The sequence below is a fragment of the Corylus avellana genome, chromosome 3 (assembly GCF_965113065.1).
Source record: "Corylus avellana chromosome 3, dhCorAvel1.hap1.2, whole genome shotgun sequence".
Classification (NCBI taxonomy): Eukaryota; Viridiplantae; Streptophyta; class Magnoliopsida; order Fagales; family Betulaceae; genus Corylus; species Corylus avellana.
In genome coordinates, this window is record NC_142492.1 from 12,676,298 (window position 1) to 12,696,004 (window position 19,707).

The 19,707-nt window shown below is 36.3% G+C and overlaps 3 protein-coding genes and 1 pseudogene across 3 annotated transcripts; 2 read left to right on the forward strand and 2 right to left on the reverse strand.

The window, feature by feature from the left end:
* The first annotated feature begins 2,491 nt into the window (after nt 1–2,491).
* On the forward strand, nt 2,492–3,121 carry LOC132174315 (late embryogenesis abundant protein At1g64065-like; annotated as a pseudogene).
* Nucleotides 3,122–4,863: 1,742 nt separating this feature from the next.
* LOC132174314 (uncharacterized) lies at nt 4,864–5,259 on the reverse strand. Its single transcript, XM_059585988.2, has one exon. The coding sequence runs from the start codon at nt 5,257–5,259 to the stop codon at nt 4,864–4,866; it is 396 nt and encodes a 131-aa protein (XP_059441971.2).
* Nucleotides 5,260–7,809: 2,550 nt separating this feature from the next.
* Nucleotides 7,810–8,978, reverse strand: LOC148586811 (uncharacterized). Its single transcript, XM_088514349.1, has 2 exons — nt 8,332–8,978; nt 7,810–8,278 (listed from the first exon to the last, which is right to left on the reverse strand). The coding sequence occupies exons 1-2, from the start codon at nt 8,976–8,978 to the stop codon at nt 7,810–7,812; spliced, it is 1,116 nt and encodes a 371-aa protein (XP_088370475.1).
* A 5,621-nt stretch (nt 8,979–14,599) lies between these two features.
* On the forward strand, nt 14,600–15,446 carry LOC132173708 (late embryogenesis abundant protein At1g64065-like). Its single transcript, XM_059585285.2, has one exon. The coding sequence runs from the start codon at nt 14,720–14,722 to the stop codon at nt 15,377–15,379; it is 660 nt and encodes a 219-aa protein (XP_059441268.1). The 5' UTR covers nt 14,600–14,719; the 3' UTR covers nt 15,380–15,446.
* Nucleotides 15,447–19,707: the final 4,261 nt, after the last annotated feature.

Here is a 19,707-nt window from a genome sequence, read left to right on the forward strand (position 1 = left end):
GATTGACATTTAAAGGCATCCATATGGATACCGATATAATTATTCAAACTAAATAGACTATATTCCAGTTGTTGCATCTTTGATCTTTGGGACTAGAATTGACATTTAAAGAACTTGCCTTGGAGGGGTTTTTCGTCATTAAAAAGAAAAAGGTTAATGCTTTTTAATGGTTATCTAATATTAAAGTTGGTGCATGTAATGGTGCACATAATTTCACATTATTAAAAATATTTAAAAGATGTGATAACATTGGCATCATGAAAGGACTACACGACTTTTTTTTTTTTTTTTTTTTTTTTTGACATATTCATATAAGAGGAGAATGGAGATTCAAACTCCTAACTTGTGCTTTATAAGGTGTGGTTTTCAACCATTGAGCTATCCCTTGAGGACTACCTAACTAGGCACTTGTTCTGACAACAATTAATGGGTAAATGAGTTGCATATCAAACTTTTGAACCTACATATTGGTAGGTTTTTCCAGTATATATATTTTGGGAAAACTTTACAAAATTTTTCTGAACTTTTACGGGTTTTGAAAGTACTTTCAAAGTTTAAAAACTTTCAATTAAGAGTATCGAGCTTTCAATTTCTTTCAATTATCGTATTCCGTTAAAAAAATTCGTTAAGTCTTGTCAACATTCCCTAAATACCAATTCAATACCTTTATATTGAGGGTTTTAAACTTCTTGAAACAATGTTAAAACAAGTGAAAGTTTTTTTTTTTTTTTTTTTTTTTTAAGTTTCCCATATATATATAAAATAATGGATTTTTTAAAGCAAAGATGGAGCTGCCATCAATAACAGATTACCATGTCGATCATTTTGTAAGAAAAAGTTTGGAGAATCAAAGCGGAATGATGGTAAATAATGACTATCAGTTATTAAAAACAGTCTGATACACAGTCACGAATGTCGGATCATACGTGACGACGGTCTGGTGGCGGCCTCCAGAATAAGTATGTAATGAGGTAATAAAGTAAAAAAAGGTTAGACAAACTATTCTAGTCATTTGTGTAATTCCATTTTCTTAATTTTTGGCAGAAAGAAGGAAAAATTAGTTGTTTGGTGTAATTCCATGTTCCAGCGTCTTTTTAGTTTTTTTTTTTATTTTTCTTACTTTGTTTGGTAATTTCAATTTGATTTCATGCGTATAGAGGTTTGGGTTCCAAAATTAGTTGAAGATGCTTGATGGATTTCATCTCTATTTAAAAATACATAGGCTTTATTAGGGTATGAAGGGTAATGTATATATAGTATTTCAATTTTATTTATTTTTTTTTTTTTCATTTTTAACAAGGTGATTTGCAAGGAATATTTATCATCTAAGCGTTTATAAATATATATTTCATTGTAAATAATATCATCACTCAATTTTTCATTATAAATATATATTTTCAGTTTGTATGAAAATTCGGAGGCCAAGGCGGATATATACAATTACCCCTTAATTAGAAGCTTCTGATCGAGCCACGCAGAATTGTCTTCTTACAAAGGTTAACATGGCTCAGTAGCCATGACTGTTTCTGACTAAATGAAAATTCTCCATTATTAAGGAGCTGGACCCCTTTAAGCATCGATGCTTCTAAGCCATGCTAATCAACTTGTAAGGCGACCATTCTGCCTTGCTCTTGAAGCTTCTACGTGCTTTTCTATTTTTTATTTTATAATGAAGAACACCCACCCATCTAAGGTAACTTCACTTCATGTAATGACTTTGTCTGATAAATTTTGGGTCCGTTCAAAGTGTTCTCTTCACATGGATCGAGTAAAGGCTCATTTGAAATTCTGGTTTCAATAAGTGTGATTTTGAGAAATGCGTTTTTAAAATCAGTACTTTTTAAAATTATAAAGTTGTTTTGTAAAATATGTTAAAAAATACTTTTTTTATCAATTATTTATCATGCGAAATCATAATTTTGATTTAAATTCGCGCATTTTTAAATAAGCATGCATCATTTAGCCTCCTTATAAACATTACAATTTTTTTTTAATTTTTATTTTAGATTAAGTAATTTTTAAAAATATAAATTATTCTTACGAAATCAAAATCCTAAGTTCGTAACCGCACCCTAAGACTCAAGTCTCGCAAGCAAGCATGACTACAAATTAAAATTTATTTCAACAAGGACAGAAACCTTAAACCGGATGACGAAGATGTCAGCTGGCCGGACCAAATCCGGTACCACTCGAGCCAATCCCTTTCACTGTTCTTGACCCGAAGAAAAAATCACCCTGCTTCCCCACTATATTTTGGGACAATATATAAAAATTCTGCAAGATGGCGATTTCAAAAAGAAAGACCTTCAAATTAAGGCGGCCGCTAGCTTTAGCACTCCGGGACTGACCCACTGACGTTGTATAATAATTCAACGGGGTTGTTAAAACCTCATGCTATTTATATCATCTTCCTCCACCACCATCTTCAGCACCTGGCCTCCAGGGTTCCTTGCTCCTCAAACTTTCTAGTTTTAGAAAAAAAAAGAGAAACATGGCGGAAGAACTTCCATTTGCACCAAGCAAGATGTGTCCACGAAGCGACGAAGAGATTGCCACGTTCAAAGCACTAAAAAAGGAAAGAAGTGGGAAATGTTTCGTTTACATATTCGCCGGAGTTGTCACCCTGAGCATCATCGTACTGGTCTTCGCCTTGATCGTCTTACGTGTCAAAATCCCCGACGTCAAACTGCGGTCGATCACAGTGAAAAATCTCAAGTAGCAAGGCAATAACCCAGAATCGCCCTCTTTTAACGCAACTTTTGTCGCCGAGGTGACAATTAAGAACGCAAATTTTGGTCGGTTCAAATTTGATGACAGCACGTTGAGTGTGCTGTACGGTGGCGTGAATGTCGGTGACAGAAAGATGGGGCACGGGCGGGTGAAAGCAAGAGAAACCCAAGGGATGAATTTTACAGTAGAAGTGAGATCTAACAGGGTAATGGATGCGAGGAATCTTAGCCGTGAGATTGAAGGAGGGATGGTGAAACTAAGCAGCTATGCAAGGTTGAGTGGGAGAGTGAATTTGATGAATATTGTAAGGAAGAGGAAGATCACAGAAATGAACTGCACAATGACTCTTTATTTGGCAAACCATGCCTTCCAGGATCTTCGATGCTTCTAATTAATGTAAAGTGTAAACTATTATATTTTTCTTTTTGTAAGAGTTGTATTCTTTTGCTTCATGATGATTCAAGCACTGAAAAGCTGATATTTCTTGTTCTAGATGGGGTTAATTAAGTAAAGGGAAAACTTGTCTAATTAATCTTCTTCAACTTTCATCGTTTTTGTTAAGGTTGGAGCAAAATCAAACTGCAATAGAGTGAAATTTATAAAATTATAATATTACCTTAACTAGCTAGCTAGTTATTTAAAGAAACAAAAAAGGTATTTTGAAAATTTTTAAGGCATCCATTATGATTTAACAAAAAATCGTAATAAATGAGTGACACTATAAACTTTTTAAAGTTTGAAACACTAAATTGAGAGTTTTTTAACTTAAAAACAAATTAAAAAAATTAAAAATTAAAAATGAAGAGAATTAAGTAAAGTTTCTTCTTTAATTAAAATTCTAGGAAAAGTGAGCTTCATGAACTTCTTGAAATTTGAGTTAATTTTGTTAAATTCAATTAAAATTCTTGTGGGCTGTCAGCTTTAAACACACGTCTAATAACCGAATTGAATGCTCAGTGAGCCAATGAGGTTTTGTTACGTAGAGAATATAGCTTCTTTGAAACATATAGATTTTAATTTTGTTTTTTAATAAGGCTTGGCCACTCGATCTGCCTGCTTGGATGTGAACTGAACTTTGGTCCAGATCTTTTAGGTCGTGGATGTGAATTGTAGTCTAAACTTTTGAGTTGTGGACATGAACTTCATCCTGGCTTTTGAGTCGAGAAGGAATTTGCGCTACCTATGCATTGGATTGCGTCTGTCTTATGCAGATCTGTTATTTCAACTGAAAACTAGTCATAGGTTAGCGGAAGTTTTAGGTGATGTTGTATCCTTATAGTTTCGGTTATAATTTGTATTTTCAGGGCTTTGTGTTCCTGCGATGTAAGAGTTTTATGCTCGTGATTATTATCAATGAAATTGGAATGTATTTCTTTCAAAAAAAAATAAATATATATATATATATATATATATATATATATATATATATATATATATATAGCTTCTTTGATGTGTTTATATGTATATATTTAGGGATATGCTAGAATTTAATAAAAATTTTATATTTTGTCTATAAAAGTTCATGTGGAAAAATAGCACATCATCTCCTTTTTGTTTTGTTTTTTTTCCTAAAAAAAAAAAAAAAATGATATGTCATCTTGCCATGTAAACTTTTATAAGCAAAATGTAGAGTTTTTACTATATTGAATCATTTTATATTTATTATTTAATGACACTATGATTGAGCATATATATTTGTTTCTTTGATATATATAAAGTTTCTTGGCTGCTCAAGAAATGTTTAATTAATAGGCTAAAACAGTAGGGAAAGTGATGAGGATCATAAAAGTCATCGAAATTTGACTAAACTTCGTTAAATTCAATTAAAATCTCATTCGCTCGATAAAAGTTACGATCGAGTTTATGAAATTTATCGGCAGTCGCTTTACAACATCGTCAATTGATGAATTGATTGCCCAAACACCCAATCAGCTTTTTTTTCTTTTTTTCTTTTTTTTTGATAAAATGAGTCACTTATATAAATCAATCATCATAGGATGAGTACAATACTGGATAGTCATCCATCCAACCAAACTCCAACTTCTCCCTAATGGCCTTGACAGACAATAGGTAGCGCCACCACAAAGGTTACACCTCCCAATTATCTCCAAGATTCTCAAATTACAAAAGCACTTAGTCTCCCAGAGCAATTTGCTCCAAATAAATAATGTCTCTCAACCAAACATGCGGTGTATCACGCCATGTCTGGCTTATCGCATGCAATGCCGCAAAGCGAGATAAACGATGAGAGGCTTTATTCCCATTCCTTCGAGTGAACGTGAATTGCCAGCAAGGTAAGCCTTGTAATTCGGTGTGTATGTCGTCCACAACATGACCAAAGTTACTCATATCCCTGGTCGAAGAATTTATAGCATTCACAGCCACCTGCGCATCCCCTTCAAAATTAATCCTCGTCAACTCCAAGGTTTTGCAGAACTGGACAGCCAGTAGTGCCCCTGTTAACTCTGCCCCTAGAGGAGTGAGCACACCCTGTCTTGAAGCACACCATGCAGCAATCAGATGCCCCATATTGTCACGGAGAATTAACCCAAATCCCATGCAGCCCTGGGAATTATTCTGGGCTGCGTCTCAATTAAGCTTCAACCACCCAGCCTGTGGAGCCAACCAGCGTGGAGCCTGTTCCACCAGACAGATCGGATTTCGTCCACTCGTAGCAGTAGCAGTGTGAAATTCGGTGATAGTAGTAATGGTCAGGCGCAGCAACACTGGCGGGTGAGTAAGAGCACCCCCATGCACTACTGCGTTTCTCCTTAACCAAATCCGCTTGGCAAGCCCAACAAAAAGTTTCACATCATCAGAGGAGCACTTGGCGAGGACTCCCTCAACCACTTGAATGAAACTTGGACTTGTGAAGTTGCTTTTTTGGAGTGCTCTGCTACCCATACACCACACATCCATGGCAGAGGGACACTGCCATAAAATGTGAAAGCCCGTCTCCTCCTCACGCCCACAAATTGGACACATCGGATCGTCTATAATATGTCGTTTGTGTAAATTTGCTCGTGTGGGTAGGATGTCATGGCAGGCCCGCCATAGGAAGTTTTTTTCCACATTAGGCACTTGCAATGCCCTTATCTCTTTCCAAACTGCCATCCCAGCATTCTCATTGGAGCTCCCAGCAGTGTGAGATAAAGAGAGTTCTTGCTGTAAATGATAAGCACTTCTTACTGAAAACACTCCATTTTTTGTACCCCTCCATATTTGTATGTCCTCTTGGTTGGTGCAACTCAAAGGAAAGTCTTGATCATCTGAACATCCTCACTAGAAAATAAGGCATCAAGGAGAGGGAGTTTCCACCTTCTCGTATTGGTATCAATTAAATTGCTTACCATAGCGTCCGCATCCAAGACAATAGGAGAAGAGAGTATTCGGCCCAAATGAGGAGAGGGGAGCCATCTATCCTTCCAAATCCGGGCTTTTTGCCCGTTTCCAACCCTCCATACCAACCCCTCTTTTAAGTAGATCACATGAGCTAATTATACTCCTCCAAGCAAAAGAGACACGCTTACCCAATTGGGCATCAAGTATAGTAGTATTCGGGAAATACTTTGCCTTCATAATTTGCCCAATTAGGCTTTCTGGGTATTGCCAAAGCCTCCAACATTGTTTTGCTAGAAGGGCTTTGTTAAAACTATGAAAATCCCGAAAACCCATACCTCCAGAATTCTTGGAACGCCCCATAGTTTCCCAATTCATCCAATGCACCCGGGACCCATTAGCTTGATTTCCCCACCAAAATTTCTTCATTCATGAATTTATCTCCCTACAAAGCCCTTTTGGAAACAAGAAGACACTCATACAATACGACGGAATTGCTTGAATTACCGCCTTAAGTAGAATTTCCTTACCTACTTGGGAGAGGAATTTGATCTTCCAATCTTGTAGGCGCTTCCAAACTTTGTCAATAACACCTCTAAAAGCCGCCGTACGAGATTTACCAACCATGGATGGGAGACCCAAATAGGCATCAATGGATTGGGAAGCAGGGATACCCGAAGCTGCAAGAATCGCTTCTCTATCCAACAGAGATGTATTTTTACTGAAACAAATGGACGTCTTAGCATTATTGAGACATTGACCCGAAGCGTCCTCATAAGCCTTAAGTTCATTTGTCAGACAGTTCCATTGTTCAATAGTGGCCCTGCAAAAAAGCAAACTGTCATCTGCAAAGAAGAGGTGGCTTAGCTGCGGGCCCCGTCTAGATGTAGGGACCTCCGTCAATAACCCCTCTTCAGTTGCTGTAGACAGTAGAGCACTTAGAGCTTCTGCACAGATAAGGAACAAATATGGGGAAATCGGGTCACCCTGTCGTAGTCCTCTCTTCGGAATAATATGGCCACAGGGGCTCCCATTGATAACAACCGCATAAGGGACCGTGGTCACACACATTCTCATGAGATGAATCCATTTAGTAGCAAACCCATTCGACACATAATAGCTTCAAGAAAATTCCACTCCACCCTGTCATATGCTTTACTCATATCTAATTTCACCGCCATAAAGCCTTTTTTTCCCTTTAAACGTGAGTGCATTGTATGCAAAGTTTCATACGTAGCCAACACGTTGTCAGTGATAAGTCTCCCAGGGATAAAAGCGCTCTGAATGGGGGAAATAATCAAGTGGAGAATTTTTTTAAGTCGGTTTGCCAACACTTTTGATATCAATTTATAAAGTACATTGCATAAACTGATAGGCATGTATTCACTAACACTGGCTGGGCATTTCACCTTAGGTATTAGAGCAATATTTGTAGAGTTGAGGGAAGGAGGCATGATACCCGTATTTAGGATGCTCATAATCAATTGGCATATGTCTTCTCCCATTAAATTCCAACTTTTTTGAAAGAACCCTGCAGTGAAACCATCCGTACCCGGTGCCTTCATAGGGGCCATTTGACATAAAGCCCGATGTATTTCTTCCCCATGAAAAGGTTTGAGCAATTCTTCATTCATTGCTTCAGACACCCTCCTAGAAACCGGATTTAGTGCAGGCTTTAGAGCTCCTACATTATCTGAGGTAAACAATTTATCAAAATAATTTATGAAAGCATTTTTTACCTCATCCTCCGTCCCACAGTCCCCTGCCATCGGCATCTTTAATTTGCACAATCCGGTTAGTTTGGCGTCGAGAGTTTGCACAAGCATGAAAGTATTTTGTATTGCGGTCCCCAAATTTTAGCCAGTCCGTTTTTGCACGTTGCTGCCATATCAACTCTTCCTGGTCCAGCAACATTTGCAGTTCGGTTTTTGTGGACTGAAGCCTAGAGCCCATCTCACCATCTTTTGCTCCTTGTAATCGGCTAAGTCTCTGTTTTGTCTTGTTAATTTTTCCATGCAAGTTCCCATATAAACCATGCTGCCAGCATGAGAGTTCCACTTGGCATCTTCTTAAGTTTTCCCCAATGCTCCCCCAACTCCCATCATGCGGTCTTAGCCAAGCTTTCTCTAACACCTCATCATAACCCGGGTTGAGTGCCCAGCTTGCCTCATAACGAAAACTTTTCCTAACACAGCCCCTCTCCTCTTCTCTTGTTAAAACAAGAGTCAAAGGGAGATGGTCTGAGCAAGTAGTCACGTCCACCTAGATTCTTGCTTCCGGATACAATGTTCTCTAGTCATGGTTTGCCACCCCCTATCCAATCTTTCCTTTGTAAAATCATGCCCCTCCCGACAATTGCTCCACGTAAATTTAGGCCCCACATAGTCTAGGTCCGTAAGATTGCTATACTCCAAAGCCTGTCTAAATGCAAACATTTGACTATTCGCTTTATTCTTTCCACCCCATTTTTCCGAAGAATCCACCACTTCATTGAAATCTCCTATACAAACCCATGGTGCCGTAGAATGACGAGCAATATACTTCATTAGTTCCCAAGCTTCAAATCGTTTTGAGAGATCCGGATGTCCGTAAAAACCCGTGAATTGCCACTCTCTTAACATACCAGGTATAGTCACCAAACCACCTATATGTCGCTGACTGAAATTTTTTATATTCACCGACACGTCGCCCCCCCAAAACAAAGCCATACCACCACTCTTTCCCACACAATCTACGACAAACATGTTTTTAAAATTGAGTTTGCACCGAACTACCTCCATTTTATTGCCATATAGTTTAGTCTCCATTAGGAAGACCATAGCGGGTCTCTTTTGCTTCACCATCCGGCAAAGTTCCTGAACTGTGCGAGGGTTCCCAAGCCCTCGACAGTTCCAACTTATTATCTTCATTGCGGTCGGCGGGGCTGTTCCACAGCCTCCGCCATCCCCGATCCAGCTTGTGTATCCGTAAGAATACTTGTCTCTCCAATGGGTTTTAATTCTCCATTTACTCCTCTTTTATGCGTAGCCCCTTGGTTGAGTCCTGCAGCTCCCTCTGTGTCAGATACCTCACTGACTTTGCGTTTCCATGAACCTGGTGCTGCCAAGTGAGTGTCTCCTTTTGTCTTTTTGTGCCCCCCACGTTTAGTCTGCATTGTTTTCTCAATCTCTGAAAAATGCGGGCCTGTGAAGTTGTGCAAATTCGTTGGGCTGCTTGTGATACCAGTTGGGCCCATAGAAAATTTGTCCACTAAACCATGGACATTTTTGCCATTCGCGCGTCCTAGAGAGACATGCAGAGGCATGATACGTGTCCCCTCCTCCCATTTTCCTTTTTTGGCAGCCCGTAAATCCTCTCCCATTAAGACATTGCGATCAGGTGCACGCTCCTTTCCTTGCAAATTCCTGTTTTTCTGTAACTGTCCTCCTTCACGTATCTTTCCATCAAAGAACCCGTGATTTGTGCCACCATCTCCGCCATGTCTGTTTTAGGGTTTAGGGTTTACGCCGCCACCCTCGTTGAAACTGTCGTCCCCAGCACCGCCGATCTCTTCCCCATTCTCTCAGAGGACGTAGAAATCCCCATTTGTCGGATTATCTCCATTCCATTGAGTCTCACGCTCACACTTTGCAGCATTCCTTTGGCTATTCGAACCCCTCATTGTGTTTCTCTCTTGATTCCTCTCTGTTAGTCTAGTTGGGGATGCCGCCCTCAACCATGGGCCATACTCTTGCTCCTGATGACGGAAGGAGGTTCGACGAGTACATCCAGCCTTCCCATGAATAATGACTCCACAGTTATAGCAGAATCGTTTTGGGAGACGTTCATATTGAAAATTAATCCACCTGACTTCACCTTGGAGTTTTATTTACCTTCCTCATGGGAGTGGTTTGGTGAGATGAGGAGAATCTTGACACGCAGGGATTCGCCCCACCTGAGTCCCTCTCCATCCGTATCAATGGCTTCCACCGCTCCAATCGAGACCCCAATCATTTGACCTATCTCCCGACTCATACATGCCAAAGGCAAGTTTCGCATCCAGACCCAAAATGCTGCATGATCAAGAGTGAATTCAGAGGGAGAGAAAGTTCCATCAAAGTCTTCAATTAAGAACAAACTTCCTTCGAACACCCAAGGAGTTCCTGCCAAAACACGTTCCTTGTCTTCTCTATTGGTGAAGTCAATCAGAAAAAGGTTATCTCCTATGATTTTAAAAGATAGGCCACCCGTAGATTTCTACCATCTCGACAATGAGTCCTTAATGATTTCTTTGCTAACCAATCGATCCGTTAACAGTTTCCCAACAATACATGTCTGGCCACGTGAGACCAGTTCTTGAAATTTCTCTCCCGGTATCTCCAATTCCAGGTCTTCATCTTCCGTGAGAGTAAATTTTTCCCATAGATGGGGAAGTTCTTCTGCCATAATTACTGTAGGATCCACAAACGTTGCTCAGATTTCCTTCACAGACCAAAGTCTGGAAAACGTTCCCTTCTACTCTAGCAGCCTAAAGAGAAAATTTTTTGGCATTTTTACCCAATCAGCTTTTGTTACGTAGACAAATCTATCTTCTTTCATATTGTTAATTAATGCATATTTTTACAAAAATACCTTGAAAAAGTTTTTTTTTTTTTTAAAAAAAAAAAAAAATCAAGGGAAAAGAAAAACTCACGCCCAGACCGTGTGTCACACCCAGCAATATATATATATATATATATATATATATATATATATATATATATATATATTAAGAGTATAGTTGTATTTTTACAAATTTCATCAAGTCGGTCCATATAAAAATGTTGTTGGTGAAATGCACATACAACCCTCTATTAAGATTTAACATAAAAGTTTAATCCAAGGAAAACATTGTAACCCTAATAATAGATTTGGGAGACATTAGAAAAATTGATACATTAGAGGAATATTTTAAATAAGGTGATAGTTTGAGGAAGACAAGTATAATTATATTAAGAGTATAGTTGTATTTTTACAAATTTCATCAAGTCGGTCCATATAAAAATGTTGTTGGTGAAACACACATACAACCCTCTATTAAGATTTAACATAAAAGTTTAATCCAAGGAAAACATTGTAACCCTAATAATAGATTTGGGAGACATTAGAAAAATTGATACATTAGAGGAATATTTTAAATAAGGTGATAGTTTGAGGAAGATAAGTATAATTTCCCATTTTAGTTAATAATTGATAGCTTATTAACAAAAGTCTAAAACAAAAGCTTTTTATAGGCTATTCTGGAAAAAACCTAATTCTAAAAATACATATGATAAGAAAAAATACCCATATAAATAATCTAAACCTAATAAATTTCATGAAAAAAATGTTGCAGCGCTTTTGAAATCGTAACCGTTCTTTTCAAATCCAATGGTTAGAATTTTATCGTTTCAACATTTTATTACTTTAAATATTTTTATTTTTCTTTAATTCATTGCTAGCACTTATATATGGTAAATTTTGATTTGATAAATATAGTAAAATGTTAGGGTAACAAAATCTAACCTATTTAATTTAAAAATAAAGATTGAGATTTCAATAACTCTGCAATCAAGAGTAGCCTATGGGCTTTGTAGGATTTATTGCTCGTCTAAGCTAAAAGGATGTTGATTTCAATTCTCTTGGGCAGGCCTCTATGACTAGCAAAGGCTTGGGCTGCCCTGAACTTGCTAATTGGGTTCGGCCCACATGTCCTCATAAAAACTTTGAGCTTGCATCGTAAAGTTTTTTAGATTTTTTTTTTTTTTATATATATATTTTATTTTGTAATTGTGATTTGACATAAAAGTAAAATTAGTTTGTGAATATTTAATAGGATTTTAAATTACAAAGCTGGAATCTTCTTTCACCATACTCGACAAACTTGCAATCCCGTCTTATAACCACTACACCCTCTTGTGCGGACATATCCAAAAAAAAAAAAAAAATCACGTCCTATATCAATAATAGTAGAAGGGTATAATTAGAGAAGGCAAACACAAATTATGATTTATTCACCTTCTCCAATTCATATAAAACAAATTAAATATTTTTACATAATTTCCTTTTTATGGTAACTCTAAAACACCAAAATACTTCTTAATTACATGATAACCCAAAAGAGTAGTGGCCAACAATACTTAAGCTTCAGGAATAAACATAGGAAAAATTTAGGAAGACCATCACCGGTACGTTTGATAATGGTTTTAAAAATTATTTTTAGACTTTAATTAGAAATTTATGTTGATGTATATATATATATATATATATATATATATATATATATATATATAACTTGTCTCGACAGAGGTATGAGGTCAAGGTATGGAATTGTTAATTTTTTTACTCTTCATTACCACTATTTTTAGAGCAAGAAACGGGAACTATAATATAAAAAAGACTCAAAACAACATCAAAATATATAAAGAGGATTGAATAGGTGTTTGTAAGTGGGATTAAACAGATAACAAATATTCATACATTCACCAAATATATGAAAAGCAATAAATCAATCGGACATAGATATTTTGTGACGAAAGTGAAAACTTTTTGAAAAGCCCTTCAAAAGTAAGTAAATCAACATCGAGGCAAACAAACCCAAGAAATCACTATTTGAATACTCATATTACATACACAAGGAAACTTATAACCATTTACAAATCCTAGACTCTGTAAGATCAATAAGCTTCTCACTTGTCTCCAAACTCGATAATTTTCTTGTAGTGCATCTCCTTAACCGGAACCTTCAATTAGCTTCTTGATATTGTTGAATGTTGATGAATGGTTTTGGTTTACAATAAATACTCTTAAGAGATAAGTAATTGAAAGCACAAAAACATAAGCTTTTTCTCTTGCACTTGGAAGAATAACCTCTTTTTTCTATGAAAATATTGCCTCCAAATTTCCAATCCTTACAAAATTCGTGCTCCAAAAGTCTTTAAATAGACTTGAGAAAGTAGCCATAAAATCACAAAGTAGGTTCCCCAAACGTGCAAATTTTAGGACTTCTATTCATGGCCCGTTTTAACCTGGTAAACATTGGAATTGGAAACTTTTATTGAAATAAAACGTTGTATAATTTTGAGTCATCTTTCCAAAAACATCAAGTTTGCTTCAATCGGAGCCAAAATTTATGAACATTTTAGTCCAACTAGGTCAATATTGACAATATACACAAACTTTAATAAACATGTCTTAGATCAATTTTTTCAACAACCTAACCATAAACCATATATGTTTTGACACTAAATTTGCCAACACTAAAAACTTAACATATAGGGATGAAATAAAGTTTACATTTGAAAAGTGTTTGGATTTTGAAAATTGTTGGTACAATTAATTACCAATAGACCCCATTCATGCAACGCATTATACGAAAAATATCAAACATCTCTAAGCTTAATATGTGCCAAGTATCCAAGAACCATATTCTTAAGCCTCTCTGTAAAATGAGTTGCTCTCTCTAAAAATAAGGTATGTACAACATTATCACGTTTCATCTCTCTCGAAAACTCTCTCTATTCAATTATTCTAAAAGACTATTGATTTAAAGAACAGAGTGTTTACGAGTTTTCAAAAATCGGCCTTTTTTCAATAATCGGTAACTCCTTGCGGATCCGGCCGTCAAAAATTATTTCACCAAGAACTGTTTTACCAAAAAATTTTATGAGAAGGGATATGTTATGGCTACTATAATCCAATTCTACAGTTCAATTCTCAACACTTTCGTGGAAATATCCCTTGCTAAATTTCAGTCGCCCTCTTCCTTTAGTCAAATCCTTGACCAATGATGGTGGCATTTCCTTCCTCTATGTTGGGTGGGTAAGCAAGGGAAAAAGATATTTCATTTCTTGTGCTGATTAAGACGTTATTGTTCCTCCTTTCACTTCCCCATTACATCACCACAATTGCACGTTTCATTACAAAGAGAAAAGGAAAGACACATGAATTATTAATAATTTAAATAATAAATGTGAGATAGTTTTCATGGGGAGGTATATAAGTTTCTTACCATTTTTTTCTAAAAAAAATTATATATTTGAAAATGATGTGAATTCATGCAAGTTTCTTACATTGAATAGCTTAAAAAAAATATTTGTGACATTTTACCAGTGACAATTGGGTATTTATGAGGTTCTTACGCTTTATGTTACATAAAAGTTTTTAGTCAGAAAATCTCTTATGATTCGCGTTGTAACATGTCACATTTTTAATAAGTAGTGTTTTTTCATCTGTTCGATACAAGAAATGACTTTCATTCATATGATTTCAAAATAAAAAATTCTTTGATATTTACTGTTTGAATTGCTACTATGTAATGAAAAGGCAAGCCATATGATTTGATTAATTTGGCCATTGCCGTGCAATAATAATATATTCCATCATCATTAATAAGAAGCTTCCTTGAGTGATTTAAGAATAAAAAAAAACATACTATCCGGCAATTTTCTAAGGTGGAATTCCATAGACAAGTCCGAAGAATCAAAGTCAGGCCTTGCAAACGCGTCTGGAACAAAAAGCATGGTGGACCGACTCAAACTCCATCATCCAAATACTTATTAGACTTCCAAGTAGAATATATATATATATATTGCAGCAAAATTTTCATATATATCACCCATCACCGATTCACTATTTCTGCTCGAAATCGGCCATGGCTGAAAAAGAGCAGGGCAAGCCGCTAACCCGTTTCTCCTACCGAACCCGCAGCGACGAAGATGAAGAACTTTCAACAGAGCTTAAATTCCGTCAAAGAAAATACATCAAGTGCTGCGGCTGCGTTACCGCCGTCTTCTTACTCATAGCCGTTACTCTTTTAGTCCTCGGCTTCACCGTCTTCCACATAAAAGACCCGGAGGTCCGGATGAACTCCGTGACACTCCCACAGCTAAACCTCGCCGCCTTCAATGGCACTTCCGGTCAAAGGCCGAATATCACCCTCACCGCCGACGTTTCCGTGAAGAACCCCAACGCGGCGTCGTTTAGATATACCAACAGCACGACGAGTGTGTATTATCGTGGGGAAATGGTGGGTGAGGCTCAGATTCCGTCCGGCAAGGCCAAGGCGAGGCATACCCTGAGGATGAATTTGACGGTGGATATCATCACCGACAAGATTGCCGTTGAAAGCCTTGCATACGATTTGAGGTCAGGAGCTTTGGCGATGAGCAGCTTTACAAAACTCAGCGGCAGGGTGAAGATCCTTAATATTTTCAAGAAAAATATTGTAGTGGAAATGAATTGCACCATGTCCTATGATGTTTCCAGCCAATCCATTCAAAAGCAGAAATGTAATTCACATGTTCGTGTCTAGATATGAGTAGCTTTGAGTTTTTTGTTTTTTGGTTTTTTATCCTCTGAAAATATACAGAAATATATATATATATATATATATATATAGATTGCTAAAGGGCAGTCTCCAGATTAACAGAAATTTATGAGCAATCTTTCTATCTTAATTTATGAAACTGTTTGGTGAAATGAATGGTTTGATATAAATATTTGGAGAGAATTTAATTTATAGCAAATCATTGAGGGGAATCAATAAATTAAGGAAGTTTTAGATAGATGATTGTATTTGTAGCACCAGATCTTGTGTGAAAGAAATGAAAAAGATTCAAAAAAAAAAAAAAAAAACTGTTTCAGTTGTAGTGACACAGCACCAGAAATTATAGTGACACAGCACCTTCTGGCTCACAACCATGTTGAGCCAGAAGATAAGTAATTCTAATTATTACACCCCCCATTTCATTCACGTTCTACCGGGCTGATGGGGTAACGCCTACGGCCTATTGGTTATTGGATTAGCCTTTTTTTTTAAATTAAAAATAAAAATATTTATGGGCTAATGAATCTATCAAATCAACCAAGTAGCTAGGATTGCAAAATTAAATAAATAAAATAAAATAAAAATAGGATAGGCATGTAATATATAGCATTTCTCTAATTAAATAGACTTAAGTCCTTTGAGGAAGCTCAATGCGAAGAAAAAAAAAAAAAAAGGGGCTAAAATTTTTGATAAAAATTTTCTTTAAATTAAATATGAATTTTTTTTTTTTAATCCAATTTATTAAACTGTTACGTTGAAAATATACTTAAACAAAAAATTATTACGTTGTTGGTCAATGTACGTATTATGTTTTTTTTTTTTTTTTTTTTTTTTGCTTTTTAGTTGAAAATGTGTTATGATGTAACATAAATATAAAAAAAAAAAATTTGAGCGTTTTATATTTTGTACAAAAAAAAATTTAAAAATAAACCCAATAAACGTTCTCAACTAACAACCCATTTTACCCATGTAGCCCTTTCCTTATTTGCTTAGAATAAATAAAATAACTAACAACCCATTTTAAACGCTATGATGTAAGTTGAGTATAAAAAATCATGTTGAAAATGGTTTTCCTTCTTATTTTTAAGTTGAGGTTGGTGAAGATAGAGACGTTCTAAAAACAAATTTTGTTCAAACAAATGCAATGATATGTGCATTTTAATAGTAAGAGCATGTTTAGAATTGTGTTTGAGAAATAAATTTTTTAAGTCAAAAAATACTTTTTGGCAAACGCTTCATTTTTAAACTTTTGTCAATTTGCTATTTTTGGACTTTTTGAACCCTTAAAAGTGTTTTCAATTTTTTTTTATCAAATAAATACTTTTTTCTTCAAACAAACTTTTTAAGTATTAAAATAACTTTTAAACCACTTAAATACACACCCAAACAGACAGTAAGCAATTGACATATGTCGCAAGCCTTGTTTTTCTTTAAGTTTTTCCTCGTAAACAAACGTTAAAAAAACGAAAAGGCCAATCATATGAGGATTAGAAGAATATTCATATGCGGAGAGAGAATAACATTAAGTAAAAGGTGGCGACTGAGTGACTTGGAAAGTCATTATTTATGTTTTTTATAATTTTTTTTTTTTAACAGCAAACTTAAATTAATAAACTAATATTACTCATATGAAACTATGAAAGGATACTTAGTCCATTATTACTTTGTATAATTAATCACTAATTACTAATTAATTATTAAGAAAATTGTCTTTACTTATGCAAATTAAGAGCATTAGATGATCTTATTATAAAGAGAAGTGCCTTTGATAAATCAAGTTTAATTATTCCTTTGTGTAATTTTTTTTTTTTTTAATTATAAAAGTATGCTAGAAATACGCATTGGATATTAAAAAAAAAAAAATTAAAATAAAAGAATCAAGAGAATATAAACAAATAATGCCCGCCTTCTAATATCTAAAAGAACTTTTAATCCTCAACCTTTTTCTCCATCTCATTCAGCCCTCTTACATTCCATGACACTATCTTGGGTTTTGTTAGGAAATTGATAATAAATTGGCAACAAATTTCTCCTAACTTTTTATACGGAAGACAAGTTTAGAAAGAAAATACACGAAAACAAACATCAATCACACATGTACACAAAGAGTTTATGTGGTTCGGTCCAAAATCTGGCCTACGTCCACTAACAAGAGAGTTCCACTATAAGCAAATTTTTACAACTCACAATACATGCCCATACCACCCAAATACACTTTACCCAGAAAAAAGTCTCACACGCTCATCTCAATACAAGTAATAATTGAATTAAGGACAAAACACTGACTCTCTTGCCCATTCCCTCCTTAGCTTTCTTCTCTCTTCCTTACATTGAAGAAGCTCTTCCTTGGAATCTCTTCTAAGGGATTCAGAGATAATTTACTCTCTTCGGCAGCCCTCCTTATATAGGAGCAGAAGGTTGGTGAAAAACATGAAAGTCCGTGGTCAATCATATACTATTCATTTGACGTCTCAGTTGATTCAACAACCATGCACTATTACTTTGATGTCTTGGTTGCCAAACTCCACCAACCATTTGACCATGTGGAATTCATGGCTTGATTAATTCAAGGCAATTTCCAACAATCTCCACCTTGACTTGAATTCCATCAAGCCGCTACAATCTCTACCACGACTTGAATTTCGCAACCTCCACTTGAGACCTCAGGTTTGCATCTTGACCGATGCCGATCCCCACACCCTGGGATGCCATACAAAACACTGTCTACACCAACAGTCATAATTCTACAAGAATTATTGTCATAATTCTACAAGAATTATCATGCTCCACCATAAAGAGCATCTGCACTTAGAATTAAACCATTCTAAGAATTTTCCAAAACACTGTCTACACCAACAGTCATAATTCTAAAAGAATTATCATGCTCCACTATAAAGAGCACATGCACTTAGAATTAAACCATTCTAAGAATTTTCATTTTTGTCACATGTCAAAAAAATACTGCTGAAAAATGTGGTTCATTGTAATCAGCTTATATAAACTCATGTATGATTCGGTATGAATGATTGAATACAGAAAAGTTATTCAGCCATATTCTTAGTCCTCTTGAATTATTATATGGTATCAGAGTATTGAAAGGAAAACTCCTTCGATCCTGCAACAATGGCCAGTTCCTCTGCTTCTTCCTCATCTTCTGCTGCACCTCTAACCAACTCCCTCATCTCCTCATCTCCTGCACCAGTCACCACTACCTTCACCCTACCTAGTATCACTCAACAAATCTCCACTAAACTAGATGGCCTTGCAGATTACCTGAATTGGGTAAGTCATTTGAACCCAATTCTGAATACCCACGATCTGATGGGTATTGTTGATGGGAGTGAGACATGTCCTCCCAAATATGTCATTGATGAAACTAGACAAGTCACCACAACAGTGAATCCAGATTACTTACTTTGGCAGAAGAAGGATCAAAGCCTTCTTAGTTGGTTCAACACAACAATGTCAGACCGTATGCTATCCTCCCTCTATGGATTAAAGACAGCTAGGCAAGTTTGGACCACACTGTCCACTAGGTATGCATCGCAGTCCAAGGCCAGAGTTTCATACTTAAAGAGACAGTTGCAGACTCTCAATCAAGGTTCTAAGTCTTGCTTATAATTCCTCAATGAAATCAAATCCTGTTCAGACCTGCTTGCTGCTGCAGGACAGCCTGTAGGAGATGATGATCTCATCTCTTACATCCTTGGAGGCTTGAATCCCGTCTATACCACCTTCATTACCTTGTTCAACTTCACCACTCGAACAACATCCATGACCTTTGAAGAATTTCAATGTGAACTACTCAACCATGAGATCCTGCTCAACAGCCATCAATCACAGCCACATCCACTCACTGAATTAGGCAATTTTGCCCTTTACTCTCAAAAACCAAGACATCCAATCCAAGTGATAACTACAACAAAGGGAAGTCAAGGAGCTACTCCAAGAATTCATACCAGCCTGCAGGAGGCTACTCAAGGAATTCATATCAGTCCAATCAGCCAAAAGGCTACCAAAGAAACATCTACAAGAACAATCTCAGGCGACCAGGAGGCAATCACTTCTCACAGAAATCCATTCTTGGTACACCTCCCACTGGCCCTTCTCCTACTTCATTATTTACTAGAGCATCTTGTCAAATTTGTGGGAAGCCTAGACACTTAGCACTGGACTGCTATCACCGAATAGATTACTCTTACCAAGGGAAGAATCCACCTCCACAGTTGTTTGCTATGATGGCTCGAACCCACTCCTCTGCTGCAGAACACAATGATGAAGATGCTTGGTTTGTTGACAGTGGAGCTAACAAT

Coding starts and splice junctions, on each gene's coding strand:
- LOC132174314 (XM_059585988.2), bottom strand. CDS start 5,259: ATGGGGCATCTGATTGCTGCATGGTGTGCTTCAAGACAGGGTGTGCTC.
- LOC148586811 (XM_088514349.1), bottom strand. CDS start 8,978: ATGAAGATAATAAGTTGGAACTGTCGAGGGCTTGGGAACCCTCGCACA. Junction 8,279..8,331: donor ATCCGGAAGCAAGAATCTAG/GTGGACGTGACT, acceptor TGTTTTAACAAG/AGAAGAGGAGAGGGGCTGTG.
- LOC132173708 (XM_059585285.2), top strand. CDS start 14,720: ATGGCTGAAAAAGAGCAGGGCAAGCCGCTAACCCGTTTCTCCTACCGA.